The 18071-nt window shown below is 41.1% G+C and overlaps 1 protein-coding gene across 1 annotated transcript in view; it reads left to right on the top strand.

The window, feature by feature from the left end:
• The window catches only part of ULK2 (unc-51 like autophagy activating kinase 2), a 160884-nt gene that overhangs the window by 78248 nt on the left and 64565 nt on the right, over positions 1 to 18071 (top strand). The window contains 3 exon segments of the mRNA XM_040336905.1: positions 9326 to 9499; positions 11271 to 11344; positions 16028 to 16129. Of these exon segments, the coding sequence (XP_040192839.1) occupies positions 9326 to 9499; positions 11271 to 11344; positions 16028 to 16129 (350 nt within the window).

Here is an 18071-nt window from a genome sequence, read left to right as displayed (position 1 = left end):
TTTATACCCTGTTAAAAAAGGCTTTGATATACAAGTGCTTTGGATTACAAGCATATTTCTGGAATGAATTATGCTCGCAAACCAAGGTTTTGCTGTATTATCAAGAACTAATAAAGGAGTAGAGCTAGTTTTCAGAACCACTCCAGACCTTCAAAGAATGCTGTCATGAAAGTCCCAATTGGTATATTGGGATGTTTTTACAACAGTCCTGATGAAGAACCTCCCATGCATTTGAACTATCACGGATGTAAACATTGATTTCTTGCTCTGGGCTGTGGAATATATATGTGTTTTATATACAGTGATATTTAGCTCTGGTGTTTGGGGAAGCCATGAAAAGTGTCTGATGTCCGTCTGATGTTTGACACCACTCTTCAATTAATTTAGTAGCGTGTATGGGTCTAATATCATGATGCAGTATGGAAACATGAGGGAGCATGGGTTGTGTGAAGACAGTCCATTGTCTAATGCATCCTAAAAAAAGGTAACATTTTCTGAAACACAGCACATTAGTACGCAATGAGCTACCTTGCATTGTGGTACAGTTCAACACATAGCTAGGCAAGGTGCTTGAGGTACCATTCAGAATAAATGGCACTGCATTGCATCAAGTAAAGTGCGTTACCACAGATTGATGGCGATGGTGCTTCAGTGAAACTTTTTTTTTTTTTTTTTTTCCAAGCAGGTAAACCTGATGCTTTAAATGTGCTTATGTATTTTCCTTGAATGAAAAGACTAGAAGGTGGTACTTTGATTGAAGCACACTACTGAATTATATTAACCAAAATATAGTAAAAAGTGTTTTATTAAAACAAAGAGGGCATGACATATACATAATAAGATAGTGTGGTAATACTCATGGGTTTCAATGATGACAATCTAGATATTACATAATAGTACATGATTAGTTCAACACAACACGCATGGTAATGTATAGTGATTGTGGGTCTCAGTACATAAAATCTAGAGAGTACATGATGGTACATATTTATCTCAGGGTAGCAACCATAGTAATAAACCTTAGATATGTGAACCGACTTTGTAGTGGTAACATATAGACAAGAAGGTAATGATATATTGGTTCATTAAAGTAGAATATTGAAATGCAGATATTGAACATATACACTGTGACAGATCATCATATAACTGCTCTACGCATTTCATGTTCACTTTAACACTTATCAGGAGCAGATACACAGTATGAAGGTATCTAGAATAGAAAAAAATGCCATAGTAATAAAGTAGTAAAGGTTATAAAAAACATAGAAAAGAGGGGGAACAACTAAGGTCCCAATCACTCTCACCTATTTGTAATATATGGGTAAGATAGTAGGATGGTATTGAAAGTGGGGGGCAGCTATAGAAGGCATCATCCCCGGGAGCTGAGACGGTGACACCTTGGCACGGCGGTAGCAGCAGCAACCAGTGGCAAGTATAAAAATCGGATAATCGGTATCAGCCGTAATGAATATAATTCATTATATGATAAAACCCAGAGATATCTGTGGAAGTAAGTAAATTAATAGTGAGTTGGTGCACAGCTGATAAACTGGGTGAAGTTTAAAGTAATATAAATAAATATGACATGTGAATGAAAACGTGTATTGGCATGTCAGGAGGGACATAAATAAAAGCCAGAGTGGGAGTGTAAACATGATAATATAAAGCAGGGATCCTCAAACTACGGCTCTCCAGCTGTTGTGGAACTACACATCCCATAAGGCAGAGATCTTCAAACTACGGCCCTCCAGCTGTGGTGGAACTACACTTCCCATGAGGCATTGTAAAAATCTTACATTCACAGACATAACTAGGCATGATGGGAATTGTAGTTCCTGAACAACTGGAGGGCCATAGTTTGAAGACCCATGATATAAAGATTACACCATAGGTACCTGCAAGGGTATATAAGAGGAATCCTTCCAGGAAGTGCAAAGTGTCGTGGAAGTAATATATATTTTCCTTAACCAAAATGCAATTGTGTAAAACGGTTGTTATACATAATAACTCCAGTAGGAACCTTGTCCAAATCAGTAGGTTGTTGTTGATGGCTTTTTCCAAACCTGAATCTGCCTAGTTGTACGACGTAGGGTGAGAGATTACTCATCAGGTCATATTCGCTTTCCCCAGCCCCATTATTTGACAGTAAGAGAACTTCGTTAGGTTGCACTAAACCTGATTAACTAAAAATTGGCAACAATTTTTTGCTTATTTTACTTATATGCTAAGAAATTTGGATTATCTGTGCTATGCTTTGGCTCATCCGCAGTATGGTGTGCAGTCTCGGGCCTTTGCCGCCATCGGTAAAATACTGGGAATGGAGCTGTGGGCTCAGATAACATAACCCCAATGTTTATGCACAGGACTGACATAATTCATGACCACCTGGTGGGCAATGCAGGGAGACAGTACTTGGAAGAAGATGGTGGAAGCAGCAGCGACCAAATGGAATCGGGGTGGGGGGGTTGCTTCAAATCTTTCTGGAGGGAGTTTACGCAGTTGGAAGTTGGCTTTTATTTTCATAGCAGTATTGAGAAATTGTAATCTTCTTGTTGAAGTTATGTGCTGTGTAGCCTATAGGTTGTCCGAATCTCATAATTGGCCTTTACCTTAACTTTTATTTACTTTCTTGTGATTCATGAAGTTTATTTCCATCTGGGGTGTTTTAAATGAAGGTGTTAATTAAGTTGTTAAAATGTTTTTGAAGAGGATTTGCGTTGTAGTCATGTTTTTTTTGTGTAATGGAATAAACGATTGGAGTCCTGAGATGTTGATGTAATAATAAGCTTTTGGAGCCAAGAGGTTGTCCTTGTATGACTCGGCTGCACAAGGCTTGGAGCTAGGAGCAGCCGTGTCAAGCTAATGCTGCATGAAAGAAGTCAACTATTGTAGAAGCAGATTCATAATCCTCTCCTAAGGGAAAACCAAATTGGTGTAATGCCAGTGCACAAGAGAAAAGGAGAAAGGCATGCACTGCTTGACGATAGATACCTTCCTTCTTGCATCCGGCAAGATTCTGATAACATTGTTCCTGTATTGTAGGTACCCTTTAACCCAAGCAAAACCACCGAGAGGTCTCCGTCTTTCTGTAAAAAATGTGATATAGAAAATGCATCATCACTGGTGATTTTATGAAGCGTTGTGGAAAATGGATTCTTAAAAGCCCTCTATAGACTTTAGATGGCAATGAGGTAGTGACTGCACATACAAAAGCACTCAACATAAACATGCACATTTGAATTAATGGATCGGAATGTGGTGGAAGAAGCAATACGCTGCAAGAGACCTTTTGGTGGTGGATTATCTCAGCGGGACACAATAGTGATTGCACAGTATTATTTTTAGTTTATAAAATCCAATCCTACCAATTAATTCTTCTCTCTAAAAGGTTTGTCACGCAAAGTTGAGGCACTGTAGTAGACATACTGTATATGATGCTAGATCCAGTGAAGTTGACTTTCTGTTGCTACCTAACACACCTTACAGAACTTTGACCTGACTCCTATTCCTATATGTCACATTTAGTAGATTTTTCTATACAGGGCCATAGTTTTACGCAACTGGGCCCATGTGTAAGATATGAGCTCCTGAGCTTCAATCCTGTACGCAATGCTGCAGACTTAATATCACCAATAACTCTTTAACGCACAGGTTTCAAACACAAGGCCCGCGGGCCAAATCCGTCCCTCCAGCCCATTTCATGTGGTCCTCACACCTCTCCTGCAGCTGCAAGAGAGTGCCAGCCCTCCTCTGGTCCTCCTCCAGACCTCTGCTTTCATGCAATGCATCCAGCTTCTTCTCAGCAGCAGCATAAGGAAAGTGGGGTGCACTGTACTGTAAGGGTGAGTGGGAGACTCAACTTCTGATGGTGGGGTGGCTCTTGACATCTAATGTAAGGGGAAAGGATGCGCTGGGCATCTAATCTTACAGATACAACCGGCCCTTTTGAGGGCAATTATAATGCTGATGCGGCCCACAATGAAATTAAGTTTGACACCCCTGCTTTAAAGCAAAGGTGCAAACTGGTTATCTGCTGTATCTAAAACCCCAGCCCTCATAGACACCTCTGTTTATACTCCCACACAAGCTTCTATATTTCCACCACTTTGCAGAGTATGTCCCCTATCCAGGAGACATGATTTATCCACAAAGTTGATCAACGTGATAGGGATGTAGAAACCATTTGGATATGACTTGGGCTCCATTCACACGTGAGTGTAGAAATTTACTGGCCCTTTTAGGGCGTTCTTTTTAAGCATTTTGCAGCTTTTTAGAAGCATTTTACAGCTTCATTTGTTTTTAGCCGATGGAAAGGACTAAGGGGAGGAAATTTAGGAGTGGAGAGCTGCTGTTTGAGCAGAAAATGAATGACAAAACACTCAAGTCAGGCTTTTCTATTGAAGTCTCTGGAGCCCAAAAACTCTTGTAATCTGCCTTAAAAGATGCTTGTGTACTTTTTTGAGCGTCTGGGGTTTTGTTTCAGGTGACCGAACGCTCCGATGTGAACAGAAGCAATTGAAATGAATGGGATTTGGCTTGTGGAGCATGTTTAGAGCTACAAGCTTGAAGCAGAAAATTGCTCAGGTTTGAATGGGGCCTAAGTGGGTCCTCCCAGTAGCAAGGGCTAAAGAGAAAATACAATCTCTGCTACCTCTGATTCCAAGTCACTGGTTATGTGTAAAGGTACCTGGTGGTCAGGCAACCCAGTCTCCTGTCTGTAGTTGCCTACAGATGTGTCTGATTTGAGTGAGGTGGGAGAGACAAGAAAATGTACAAGTAAAGTTACTTCCTTTTGATAAACTAATGCCAGCAGCTTCTTGGCACCTCCTCTCATTCATCTTTCCTTGGATTTGCCTTTTGTAAATAACCCCCATTTGTCTCTAGACCATTCATTTCAATGGAAATCATCTCAGATTATATGTGCATTTACCATACAGTGCTTTCTGAAAGTATTCACAGCGCTTCACTTTTCCACATTTTGTTATGTTACAGCCTTGTTCCAAAATTTGAATAAATTCATTATTTTCCTCAAAATTCTACAAACCATACCCCATAATGACAACGTGAAAGAAGTATGTTTGAAAGATAAACGGAAAAAAAAATACCATGTACATAAGTATTCACGGCCTTTGCTCAATACTTTTGCGGAAGCACATTTGGCACCAATTACAGCCTTAGCCTACAAGTTGGGCAGTTTCTTCCGCATGGGTTCTTCCACAGGACCTCTCGTGCGCCATCAGATTGGATGGGGAGCATCGGGGTACAGCTATTTTTTAGATCTCTCCAGAGATGCTCAATCAGGTTCAAGTCTGGACTCTGGCTGGGCCACTCAAGGACATTCACAGAGTTGTCCTGTAGCCACTCCTTTGTTATCTTGGCTGTGTGCTTAGGGTCGTTGTCCTGTTTGGAAGATGAACATTTGCCCCAGTCTGAGGTCCAGAGCGCTCTAGAGCAGGTTTCGTCAAGAATGTCTCTGTACATCTTTCCCTCGATCCTGACTAGTCTTTTGGTTCCTGCCGCTGAAAAAAATACCCACAGCATGATACTTCCACCACACCACCATTCTTCACTGTAGGGATGGTATTGGCTAGGTGATGAGCGGTGCCTGGTTTTCTCCAGACATGGCGCTTGCCATTCAGGCCAGAGTTCAATCTTTGTTTCATCAGACCAGAGAATTTTCATGGTCTGAGAGTCCTTCAGGTGCCATTTGCCAAGCTCCAGACGGGCTGTCTTATGCCTTTTTTACTGAGGAGTATCTTCCGTCTGGCCACTCTACCATACAGGCCTGATTAGTTTCGAGCTGCAGAGATGGTTGTTTTTCTGGTAGGTTCTCCTTTCTCCACAGGGAAACACTGGAGCTCTGTCTGAGTGATCATTGGGTTATTGGTCACCTCTCTAAGGATCTTTTCCCCCCAATTGCTCAGTTTGGCCAGGCGGCCCGCACTAGGAAGAGTCCTGGTGGTTCCAAACTTCTTCCATTTAAGGATGATGGAGGCCACTGTGCTGATTAGAATCTTCAATGGTGAAGACATTTTTCTGTACCCTTCCCCAGATCTGTGCCTCGATACAATCCTGTCAATTCCTTGGACTTCATGGCTTGGTTTGTGCTCTAACATGCACTGTTAACTGTGGGACCTTTTATATAGACAGGTGTGTGCCTTTCCAAATGTACAATCAACTGATCAGTGGAAACAGGATGCACCTTAGCTAAATTTTTGAGTGTCACGGCAAATGCTGTGAAAATTGTGTAATTATATATATATATATATATATATATATATATATATATATATATATATATATATATATATATATATATATATATATATATATATAATGTATGTGTGTGTGTGTGTATATATATATATATATATATATATATATATATATATATATAATTTTGCAAAGATTTCAAACAAACTTTTTCAGCCCGCTCTCTGCTAAAAACGGGTAACAGGAGTGCCAAACGAACTCCTGTGAGCCACAGAAGTACAGGTTGAAAAGCATATATAATGGAAGTGTTTCATTTATTTATTTTTTAACAGTGGTCGCTTAAACCCCCCCCCCCCCCCCCCCCCTCCCAGTATGTCCACACTCACCATTTGGCACACGCTGCTTTACTACTTGGCTCCGAAGGACCATTACCTACACATATTCTTTGACAAAAAATAAAAATATTACTGAAAATAAGTTTGATTTAAGGGCAGGGGAGGCCTACCCTCTAAAGGCCATTTGCAGAAAAATACAGGAGTTTGGCAGATATAAGACCAGTTATCCTGCAAGACAGCAGCAGTGAGTGGTCTTTATTACAGGAAGCCCCTGCACAGATGTTGTACATGTCATACTTGCCTCCACTGTGCAGTTCGTTTTGCACAGAGTGGCCCCCGATTGTCCTCTTCTGGGGTCCAACGGCAGCTCTCGCGGGTCCTCCCCGAAAAAGCACGTTGCTTGCTGGACCGTGGTGGATGGTATCTGATGGCTGCAGCTAGGGGAGATGGCAAGATTCTGCGGTGAACTTCTGCTTGCTGGACCGTTCTGATGTGGGTGTGGGTCACTGTCTGTCTATACCTGGGCTGTTGACCCCCCCCCCTTTTAGGACCAGCTTAGGGTGGCTCAGCTACTATACCTGGGTGGTGGACACGGAACACCCCCCCCCCCCCCTATCAGACTAGCTTAGGGTGGGCGGCTCAGTTAGCTACTATAGCTCTATATATAATATAGCTGTGTCTGATAACTGGACACAGCTACTCGGTATTTATATTATAATATTTTAGGTATAGTAGCTGACTGAGCTGCCCACCCTGAGCTGGTCGGGGGGGGGGGGTGTGTGCTATAATATATACTGTGTATGTGCGTACACGCACACACACAATATATATTAAAGCAGTGTCCAGTACATCGCCGTCTAACCAGCACAGGGTGCCAAAAATGTACACTCTTCTCAGGGCACACAATTTCAAGTCCTGAGCTACTAGCCAGGCCTCAAGAGTTACTCGCCACCAGTTGCCCCACCTAATTCATACACTGCCCTGCGCCTAATTGCACCCGTAAACACGCCCTCGTAGATTATCTCATGGAATGACACTGTTAAATGTTTTATGCAGAATCAAGTTACAAAATTAAATATTACCAACAACAACTTTAACAAAATGGGACAGGGCACTGGGGTCAGACCAGAGGGACAGGGCACTGGGGTCAGACCAGAGGGACAGGGCACTGGGGTCAGACCAGAGGGACAGGGCACTGGGATCAGACCAGAGGGACAGGGCACTGGGATCAGACCAGAGGGACAGGGTACTAGAACTGGGTCTCTTCCCCCATTCTCTTGCTGTCTCCTCTGCAACTCCCATCCATCCTCTCTCTCTCCTATTCATCTCATCATCAGGAGCCTGTGTGTGCGGCTCCACGCTTGCATGTCCCCACTTCCCCCTTTTATTCAGGCTGGCAGTGAGGAGAGGAGCTGCAGCACAGCGGGAGGGAGTACAATCCAGCGCTGAGATCCACACAACTGCACAGCCATTGACACCATAGCACAGCGCACACTGACCGCACACAGCACACATGGGAGACCAGTCTGTTCACAGTGCTCAGGCTGAACTGCTGGACACTTACATAGAGCACAAGGAGAAGAAAACTGCACAAACTGGAAGGCTGCCTGTCATGTCAGGGCAACTTTCAGTGAGCGCTGCACCGGAGTGGTAATTTTCGCAATCCTCCACCTCACTCATTACTTTCTGCTCTCCAGCTACATTTGTCGGGGGAGGGGGGGCAGGCTCAGAGAGGTCATACTGTTAGGTCCCATGGCTTAATGAGAATTGTAAGGAGAGCACCTGTGTACTGCTCTGCCTGTGCGCGGCTCACCAGACTACTTTTCCCGAGCATGCACCTTTCCTCTTCGGCCGCCAATCTCATCGGGACTCTAAGTGTAGGCACAGATTGGAGGGAGATTGGTCATGCTGCCCTGTCATCACTCGCCCCCAGCTTAAATCCACTCGCCAAATGCTAGTAGGCGAGTGGAAATTTTGAGGGCTGCTCTTCTCACAGGGGTGTAAGTGGGTGGCAAGGCCCCCCCCCACATCTAAGGTTATCACACCTCACTTCGGGCTCAGACCAGCAGCGGACCCCCCCCCCCTCATTGCAAGACGACACCCTCCCACCCGCTACAGCACCAGCTCAGGGGCAGGGCAGGCAGCTCCCAATACAACTGTGACCCCTCCCAGGTGGCAGCTGGAGAGGACAGTGTGCAACTGCGCCACCCGAGCAGAGATGGTGACATGTGCTAGGCTCAGCTGGGAAGTAGGACACATGCCAGGCTGCGGCATTGGAGGTGTTTCGACCGGGTCAGCTGAAAAATAAAAAAAATTACAGGGCTTTCCTCAACCTTGCGAGAGTCGGGGTGGTGTCACCCCTCTTGGGTGTCCCCTGGGTGCGGACCGCACCCCCCTTGAGAAGCCACTGGTTGTCTGCAGATGCACTTAAAAATACAACACCTAATGTTGGAGTTGCTTCTACTGTTGCAAATTGAGGCATATGTTCTCAGACCTCTAGCTTTTAGGCAGGACTGACTTTGACCATATTTTTTAATGCGTTGTTGCATAAAAATGTAATTAGAGTTGTGAGCATCTCTGTGGGAGAGGACCCAGGTCAAAGTAGGGGTTATGTCGCAGACACACTGTTCACCTACAGCCCGAATTACCTTCTCACCACTGGATGAAATACTCATTGTACCTTTTTGTGAAGGTAGAAACCATTGCACATTTATATATCAGAAGGTTGCTTATAATAAGCATTGTTATAAAATTATAAATATTTCTTTTTAATGCAGCTAAAGGAACTTTGAGTGAAGACACCATTCGAGTCTTTCTACAACAGATCGCAGCTGCCATGAAGGTGTTACACAGCAAGGGAATCATCCACAGGGACCTAAAGCCACAGAATATTCTTCTCTCTTATGCCACTCGGAAGAAGCTTAATTTTAGTGGCATCCGGATAAAAATTGGTAAACAATGATGTAGATGCAACTTTAAGCACATACAATAAAGATATTAGATTTGAAGGTGGAAAAAATATAGACCATATATTTTAAAAGAAATTTAAAAAAGACATTTTATCAATTTAATAGCATTTTTCCAACTCTATTTGGCACCATGTGTCAACATTTCCTAAAACCCCCTGTAGGTTAGAAGCTTAAATGGACACATGTGTAATTTTCTATTTGAAAAATAAATAATAATAATAAAAAAACACACTACAGGTTTTCCTCCCACCCTCTTTGTTTATTAGGTCCCATTCACACGTGAGTGTTTGGTAGCTCAACAAATCTCTCAACATTAAAAATCCCATTGTTTTAAATGGTGCCTGTTCATAGCCGAGTGTTCAGATACAAGAAGAGAAGCTTTTTTCATGCAGATTTGGCCATTTTAGCCTTGTAAGTAAATGGTAGGGCCGTAAAAAACAAAGTGCAAAAGCACGCTATGCACATAATTTAGGCACACCAATAATAAAAATCCGTGTGCCTGAAAACAAGCAGTCCTACCCCAAGAAAATCCTATATGGAACATCAAAAAATATCCACTACTCCCAAGTGTGAATGTAGACTTCTACCTCAAATGAGACCTCTGAATCAGCATAGTCCTGCTTTACACTGCCTGGCTCACCATTGCATCAAGCTATACATTAGAGAAAACTCCATGCACTGAGCCTTTCCAAGCTTTGTAGAGATGACTTGGAGAGCCAGGAGAGGATGAAATGTTAACACTGTCCAGTGGGACTGCTCTGCATCGGAATGTTCTCTGCTTGAAGAAATTACAATTACAAATGGCCCTTTATTTCTATTAGTAACCCCATGTTCTGAAGGGCTGTACTTTTTGTAGTATTTGGGGGGGGAAAAAAACGTTTGAATGCCTTAGGGGCCCATTTAAATTGTTGTGTTTTAATACACTAAACTGCATGTGTTTTCCTTCCATAATAAAAATAGTGTCTGTTCTCAACATTGCCTCTGCAGTGCATTCTTTATAAATATCACGTTCATTTTATTAAAAAAAAATTGTAGCATTTCAGTAAAAAAATGCCTATGAATGTCAATAGCAACAGAAATTAACAAACCTTGTCAATGGCTGTTAAAGTATTTATTACCCCAACATTTCATATTTCTGATCTGTTGCACCATGTACGCATGTTAAAAAGGTATTCTGTTCTCTTTGTTCCTTTGTGCCAAATACCTGGTGTTCTTACCAATCCTTCTGCTTACCTACTTCAAACTGACCACACCAGGCATAGAAGCACATCCATCCCAGAGTCGTCAGATTGTTGGCTGTGCTGGGAAAACAGCCTGCCTGTCCTCCAATTGGCAAAACCTGTGCTGACACCCCCCCCCCCTGAACAGCCATTCACTAGGAAGATCAGTGCATTGCTCTTTCTTTGCCTTCTGTGCCCCCTATGCAGCTTAGGACATGAAAACAGAGGTCATGTGATGACATGGTGAGGGTTCACATACTTTAACCCTATGCACCCCAAATTCTGAATTCAAAAACGCATTGAACGTGCATGTCAAATGTGTTGTCACAAGTAAATGCATATAGATACATGACAGTACACCTGCCAAACAATACAAAAAAAAAACATATGCATAGATATAAATGGGCCCTTAATATGTCTATTACTAGGTGAGGATAATCTTGAGCTGAGCTGCCACCCATGTATTTTTTTTTATTTCTCTTTACGTGTTAGAATGTTGGTTACCTTTTTTTTTTTTTTTGCCCCTATTATAGCGGACTTTGGCTTTGCTCGTTATCTGCAGAGTAACATGATGGCTGCTACGTTATGTGGTTCTCCAATGTACATGGTAAGCTTTAATTTTATTTCTTGATTTCACCATTATGAAAAATATTGTAAAGATTTGTATGGATAGTATTGGGTATGATTTTTAACATTTTACATGCAGACAAGCTTGTTTAGAAACAGGGGTTAGAACAAGGTTCTAATACCTCCAGGGTGTGCCTGAGCAGTTACAGTATATATTTTTTTTATATTGAAATATTTATTAGGACCTTTTAGGCTATAGCTTGTCGGTTTCAAATTTACTGCACAACCTAGTCTGCATGTAAATTATATATTTTCACACTTCGTTTTATTCAGGTAATGTGCTGCATTAGTTTGTTCTCTGCAGTGATGGGAAGGGAAAAAAATAAGATCTATGGCATGCAGAGCGAAGATAGTGTGAGCTTTGTTTTAGAGTCGCATTGACCTGACACTTATGTGATAGCACTAGTAAGCTCACATGCTGGATTGATTGCTGAATTCCTAGAACCATGTTTTGAAAGGACACAGAGTTCACACTGACCTTAACATGCCATTAGGTAATGTATCATGACCTGTGTTTTTAAAAATCCTAAACCTGGTAAAAAGTTTAGTGGTTAAAATAAATTTAGTTGTTTTAAAGAACATGTCCATATGTAAATGATAATCGTATATAATACATATTTTATCACCTCTCCATCCTCGTCCTGCAGTACTCTGCCTAAGTCAGTTGAAGCCCTGTTGCAGAAGATGGTCTGCAGTAATTGCAATATTTACAGAGACCTTTTACCACTTGCCGAACACTCTATAGTAGCTTGCAGTAAAGCTGCTATAGGGTGTTCGGCAATTGGCAGCTGTGCATCGGATCACATGTATAAATACACGCACCCGCCAATCATGTGTAAATCAACAGAACAGGGATCTGTCTTTGTAAACAAGGCAGATCCCGGTTCTGACTGGGGCAGGGGGCATGAATAAATGTGTCTCTGCAAAGCAGGGACTAGAATCCATGTCTTCCTCTAATAACAGAGCTTATAGGGCTACACAGGTAACCCTTTAATCGCCCTAGATTTTTAACTCCTTCCCAGCCAGTGTCATTAGTGCAGTGAGAGTGCATATTTTTAGCACTAATCGCTGTATTGGAGTAAGAAAACCGCCGCTCCGGACAAATGCACTTCAGCGGTGAATGTGGTTCAAAACCCGATGGGTGCAGGCAATGCACAAATCATAAATAAAAGAGAGGAGATGATGGACAACCGCACTCCAATAAAGTGTAACATTTGAAAAATAGTGCCTTTTAATTCCAGTAAAACGAAAACTACAACTGCAAAAAAAACAGCAAGCAGTGGGGTAACAGAGCTGACGCGTTTCACATCAATAACCGATGCTTGCTCATCAGCTCCATCATCTCCTCTCTTTTATTTACACTGTATTGGAGTCACTGGTTCCCGCAAAGTGTCAGTTAGTGCCCGATTGTCTACCGCAAGATCTCCGTCCCGCTATAAGTCGCTGATCGCCGCCATTACTAGTATAAAAAAATAATAGATCCAAAAATATACCCCATAGTTTATAGACGCTATAACATTCACATAAACCAATCAATATATTATTTGTTTGTTTTTTACCTAAAACATGTAGCAGAATACATATTGGCTAAAATTGTATTTTCCTAATTTTTCTTAATGGGTGTGTTTTATAGCGGAAATTAAAAAATATTGTTTTTTTTTTCTTTTCAAAGTTGTCAGTTTTTTTTTTGTTTATAGCGCAAATAATAAAAAACGCAGAGGTGCTCAAATATCACCAAAAGAAAGCTCTATTTGTATGGAAAATAGATACGTTTTTATTTGGGTACAACGTTGCATGACCGAGCAATTGTCAGTTAAAGTAACGCAGTGTCGCATCGAAAAAAATGACCTGATCATGAAGGGGGGTAAATCTTTCTGAGGTCAAGTGGTTAAGCATACAAAAGCATGCTGCAGACAATGTACAGGAAAAGGGGTGTAACACTGATCAAATGTAATACAAACATAGGATACATATTACATATCCTGATATCTGACTTTGACTGGCTAGATACATAAAGCTACAATAGCACATAAGGCATATTATAAGGTCACTTTAAACAGTACAAGCTTTGGTCATATAGAGGATTCTCCAAAGTCAAAGGCTGCGTACACACGATCAGTCCATCCGATGAAAACGGACTGAGGGACCGTTGTCTTATGTTAACTAATGAAGCTGACTGATGGTCCGTCGTGCGTACACACCATCAGTTAAAAAAACGTTCGTGTCAGAACGCGGTGACGTAAAACACAACGACGTGCTGAAAAAAACAAAGTTCAATGCTTCCAAGCATGCGTCGACTTGATTCTGAGCATGCGCAGGTTTTTAACCGATTGTTTTGCATACTAACGATCGGTTTTGACCTATCGGTTACCAGTCCATCGGTTCAATTTTAAAGCAAGTTCTCATTTTTTTGACCGAAGGAGAAATAACCTTTTGGGGCCTACACACGATCGGGTTGGACTGATGAAAACGATCCTTCAGACCATTCTCCTCTGACGATCCTATCGTGTGTACGCGGCCAAAGGCTAAAACATTCTGAACAGCTGAACTGGGTAATGAAGGGTTTCTGGGACTCGTGGAGTAGCCCAGGCAGATAACATCAGCAACTGGGTATCGAAGCATTAACAACGATAAAAGCTGGGGGGGGGGGGGAGAAATGGGGGTCAAGAAGGTGACCTCCAGTTAACAAAGGGATCAAACTGAAAGGGTTCTAAGGGTTGCTCCTCAAATGAGAAGGAGAAAGTTTGGGGATTGAGAAGTTAAAAGTTTAGAGAAGCGCCCGCCCGCCCAATGACACACGCATAAGGAATGGAGGTTAAGCGAGGAGGGCCTGAAAATCGCTATATGCTCACCAACATGTCCATGGAGTTGTGTCAAGATGCAGACTGTCGTCCGCTACTAGCGTCTCCTTTGCCATTGTGTCATTAGCAACCTGTGCCCATTCTAAGGGGGGGGGGGGGGGAGTCTAACTTCCAGTGACGTGAAATGGCCACACTGGCAAATCTACAACGTTTAATATAAGTAGTTGTCTCTTTCCCCTGCTCTTGTGAGGTCTGTTTTAAAATGGCATCTTAACTTAATAATATTTGATCAGTTACATGCTCAATTTGTGTGTGTTTTTTTATAACTTGTGATATTGGGGAGTTCAGCTCAGGTGTAGACGCATTTGAGTCCATGCTAGTCCAAACGTTGGTTTTAAGGCTTGCTAGGCCACGATTATTAAACAATCTTTAAATGAAGTCCACAAAACAGTTACCCACGCAGGGGATTTTTACCAGCCAAATCAGATACCAGAAAACATGCTGATCACCTCTGCGTTTTTTTTTTTTTGCACTATAAACAAAAATAGAGCGACAATTTTGAAAAAAATGCAATATTTTTTACTTTTTGCTATAACAAATATCCCCCCAAAAAGATATAAAAAAACGTTTTTTTCCCCTCAGTTTAGGCTGATACGTATTCTTCTACCTATTGTTGGTAAAAAAAATCGCAATAAGCGTTTATCGATTGGTTTGCGCAAAATGTATGGCGTTTACAAAATAGGAGATAGTTTTATTGCATTTTTCTAAAAAAAAAATTTTTTTACTACTAATGGCGGCGATCAGCGATTTTTTTTCGTGACTGCGATATTATGGCTGACACATCGGACAATTTTGACACATTTTTGGGACCAAAAAATGCTATAAAAATGCATTAATTACTGTGAAAATGAGAATTGCAGTTTGGGAGTTAACCATTAGGGGGCGCTGTAGGGGTTATGTGTGACCTCATATGGTTTTTCTAACTGTAGGGGGGCGGGGCTGGACGTGTGACATCATTGATCGTGTTTCCCTATATCAGGGAATACACGATCAATGAAGCTGCCACTGTGAAGAAGGGGGAAGCTGTGTTTACACATGGCGCTCCCCGTTCTTCAGCTCCGGGGGGCGATCACGGGACTCTGGCGGCGATCGGGTCCCCGCGGAGCTTCGGACCGGTTGCGGGCACACAGCTCTCCCCGTTATTCAGCTCCGGGACCGATCGAGGGACTCCGGCAGCGATTGGGTCCCGCGGTCACGGAGCTTCGCGACCCACGGCTGGGCACTTAAAGAGGATGTACAGGTACGTGCTTGTGCCCAGCCGTGCCATTCTGCCGACGTATATCTGCAGGAGGCGGTCCTTAAGTGGTTAAGAGAGCCTAACTATGCCTGTTTTTTGTGCCTACTTCCTCCATTCATAGAGCAAATAATTGGCAAGTTTTTATGATAGATAGATAGATAGAGATATCTAATAGTGTGTGTGTGTGTGTGTGTGTGTGTGTGTGTGTATGTATATATATATATATATATATATATATATATATATATATATATATATATATATATATATATATATATATATATATATATATATATATATATATATATATATATATATATATATATATATATATATATATTATTATAAAAAAAATATATTTAATAAAAAGCATATATTTATGTATTCAAAATTGTGATTACTGAACTTCACAACTATAATCAAAAATCAAAAATGTTTTTTTTTTTTTTCTTTTTTCGGGAAGTTATCTGTAATCTACATTGTGCTGATTGTTGACTGTTTAGACACGATGTGCGGGCTGTAGTTCTGTTTGAATACCAACATGGTGATCTGTTTGGCTTTTCAGGCTCCAGAGGTTATCATGTCACAACACTATGATGCAAAAGCAGATCTTTGGAGTATAGGAACCGTCATTTATCAGTGCCTAGTTGGCAAGCCACCATTCCAGGTAACCATCTCTTTTATATTTACATTTAATGTCTTGTTTACTTCCTGTACTGGTCACCGTTTATTGCAGGAAATTGTGTGGGTTCTCCTATGTTCTTTGTTGCAAGAATAAATCCGTATTGCTCAAGTAGATAAATCTCGTTTCAATGTTTGATAGTGGGAATTATTTCTTTATACGAGATGCGTAGAGCTTTAAATATAAATCTGTTAGCATGAAAGAGACAAGAGCGTACAAATATACGTAACTTACATACACATTTATGTGAATTTTATAAATACAGCCGTACATTTTTATATCCGTGTTTTTGTGTGTGTATATATGGATTATATAATATAATAAATGTGTGTATATATTAATATAATATAATACGTGTGTGTGTATCATACATACATATACAGTTGTGCTCATAAGTTTACATACCCTGGCAGAATTTGTGATTTCTTGGCCATTTCTCAGAGAATATGAATGATAACGCAAAAACGTTTCTTTCACTCGTGGTTGGTGTTTGGCGGAAGCCATTTTTTATCAATCTACTGTGTTTACTCTTTTTAAATCATAATGACAACAGGAACTACCCAAATGACCCTGATCAAAAGTTTACATACCCCCGTTATTAATACTGTGCATTGTTCCCTTTAACATCAATGACAGCTTGAAGTCTTTTGTGGTATTTGTGGACGAGGCTCTTTATCTTCTCAGATGATAAAGCTGCCCATTCCTCCTTGCAAAAAGCCTCCAGTTCCTGTAAATTCTTGGGCTGTCTTGCATGAACCGCACGTTTGACATCTCCCAGTGGCTCAATGATATTGAGGCCAGAAGACTGAGGTGGCCACTCCAGAACCTTCACTTTATTCTGCTGTAGCCAGTAGCTGTAGTATGACAGGTCGACTTGGCCTTGTGTTTTGGATCATTGTCATGTTTGAATGTTTGAATTTTGACCAATTTTTTTTCGCCTTTTGTAGCTCACACATCCCCAAAACATCAGCGATCTACCTCCGTTCCTTTCATCATAGGCCTTGTTGACTCCAAATGTAGTGTTTATGGTTGTGGCCAAAAAGCAAAATGTTGTGCATCTTGAAACAGCCACACCACATATTTTCAGAGAGTCCTGTATTTCCCCTGAAGTTATTTGTGTTTTTCTTTGCATCCCGAACAATTTTCCTGGCAGTTGTGGCTGAAATTTTAGTTGGTCTATCTGATCCTGGTTTGGTTTCAACAGAATCTTTCATTTTCCTCTTCTTGGAGTTTGAACACTGCTGATAGGCATTCTCAATTCCTTGAATATCTTTATATATCCCTTTCCCATTTTATACAGTTTAACTACCTTTTCCCGCAGATCCTTTGACAATTCTTTTGCTTTCCCCATGACTCAGAATCCAGAAACGTCAGTGGATGAAAGATATAAGGGTCTGTCAGGAGTCTAAAAACGCATTGACCTTCTTTTTTTACACACACACTAATTGCAAGCAAACAGATCACAGGCGAAGATGGTTATTTTAATAACCATTCAAACACCTTTGTGTCAACCTGTGTGCATGTTATCAGGCCAAAATCACCAGGGTATGTAAACTTTTGATAAGGGTCATTTGAGTAGTTTTCTGTTGCCATTATGTTTTAAAAAGAGTAAACACAGTTGATTTGATAATAAATGGCTTCCGCCAAACACTAACCATGAGTGAAAAATTTTTTTTTGTGTCATCAGCCCTATTCTCTGAAAAATGGCCAAGAAATCAAAAAATTCTGCCAGGGTATGTAAACTTATGAGCACCACTGTGTGTGTGTATGTATGTATGTATGTATGTGTGTGTGTGTGTGTGTGTGTGTGTGTGTGTGTGTGTATATAATTATATATATATATATATATATATATATATATATATATATATAAAATCACACACATATAAGTGAAATGTTTGACTACAAAGGAAGTTCAAATGATGAA

The sequence above is a fragment of the Rana temporaria genome, chromosome 2 (assembly GCF_905171775.1).
Source record: "Rana temporaria chromosome 2, aRanTem1.1, whole genome shotgun sequence".
NCBI lineage: Eukaryota > Metazoa > Chordata > Amphibia > Anura > Ranidae > Rana > Rana temporaria.
The sequence above is the reverse complement of the archived record's forward strand: the minus strand, read 5'-3'. Positions and strand labels throughout refer to the sequence as shown.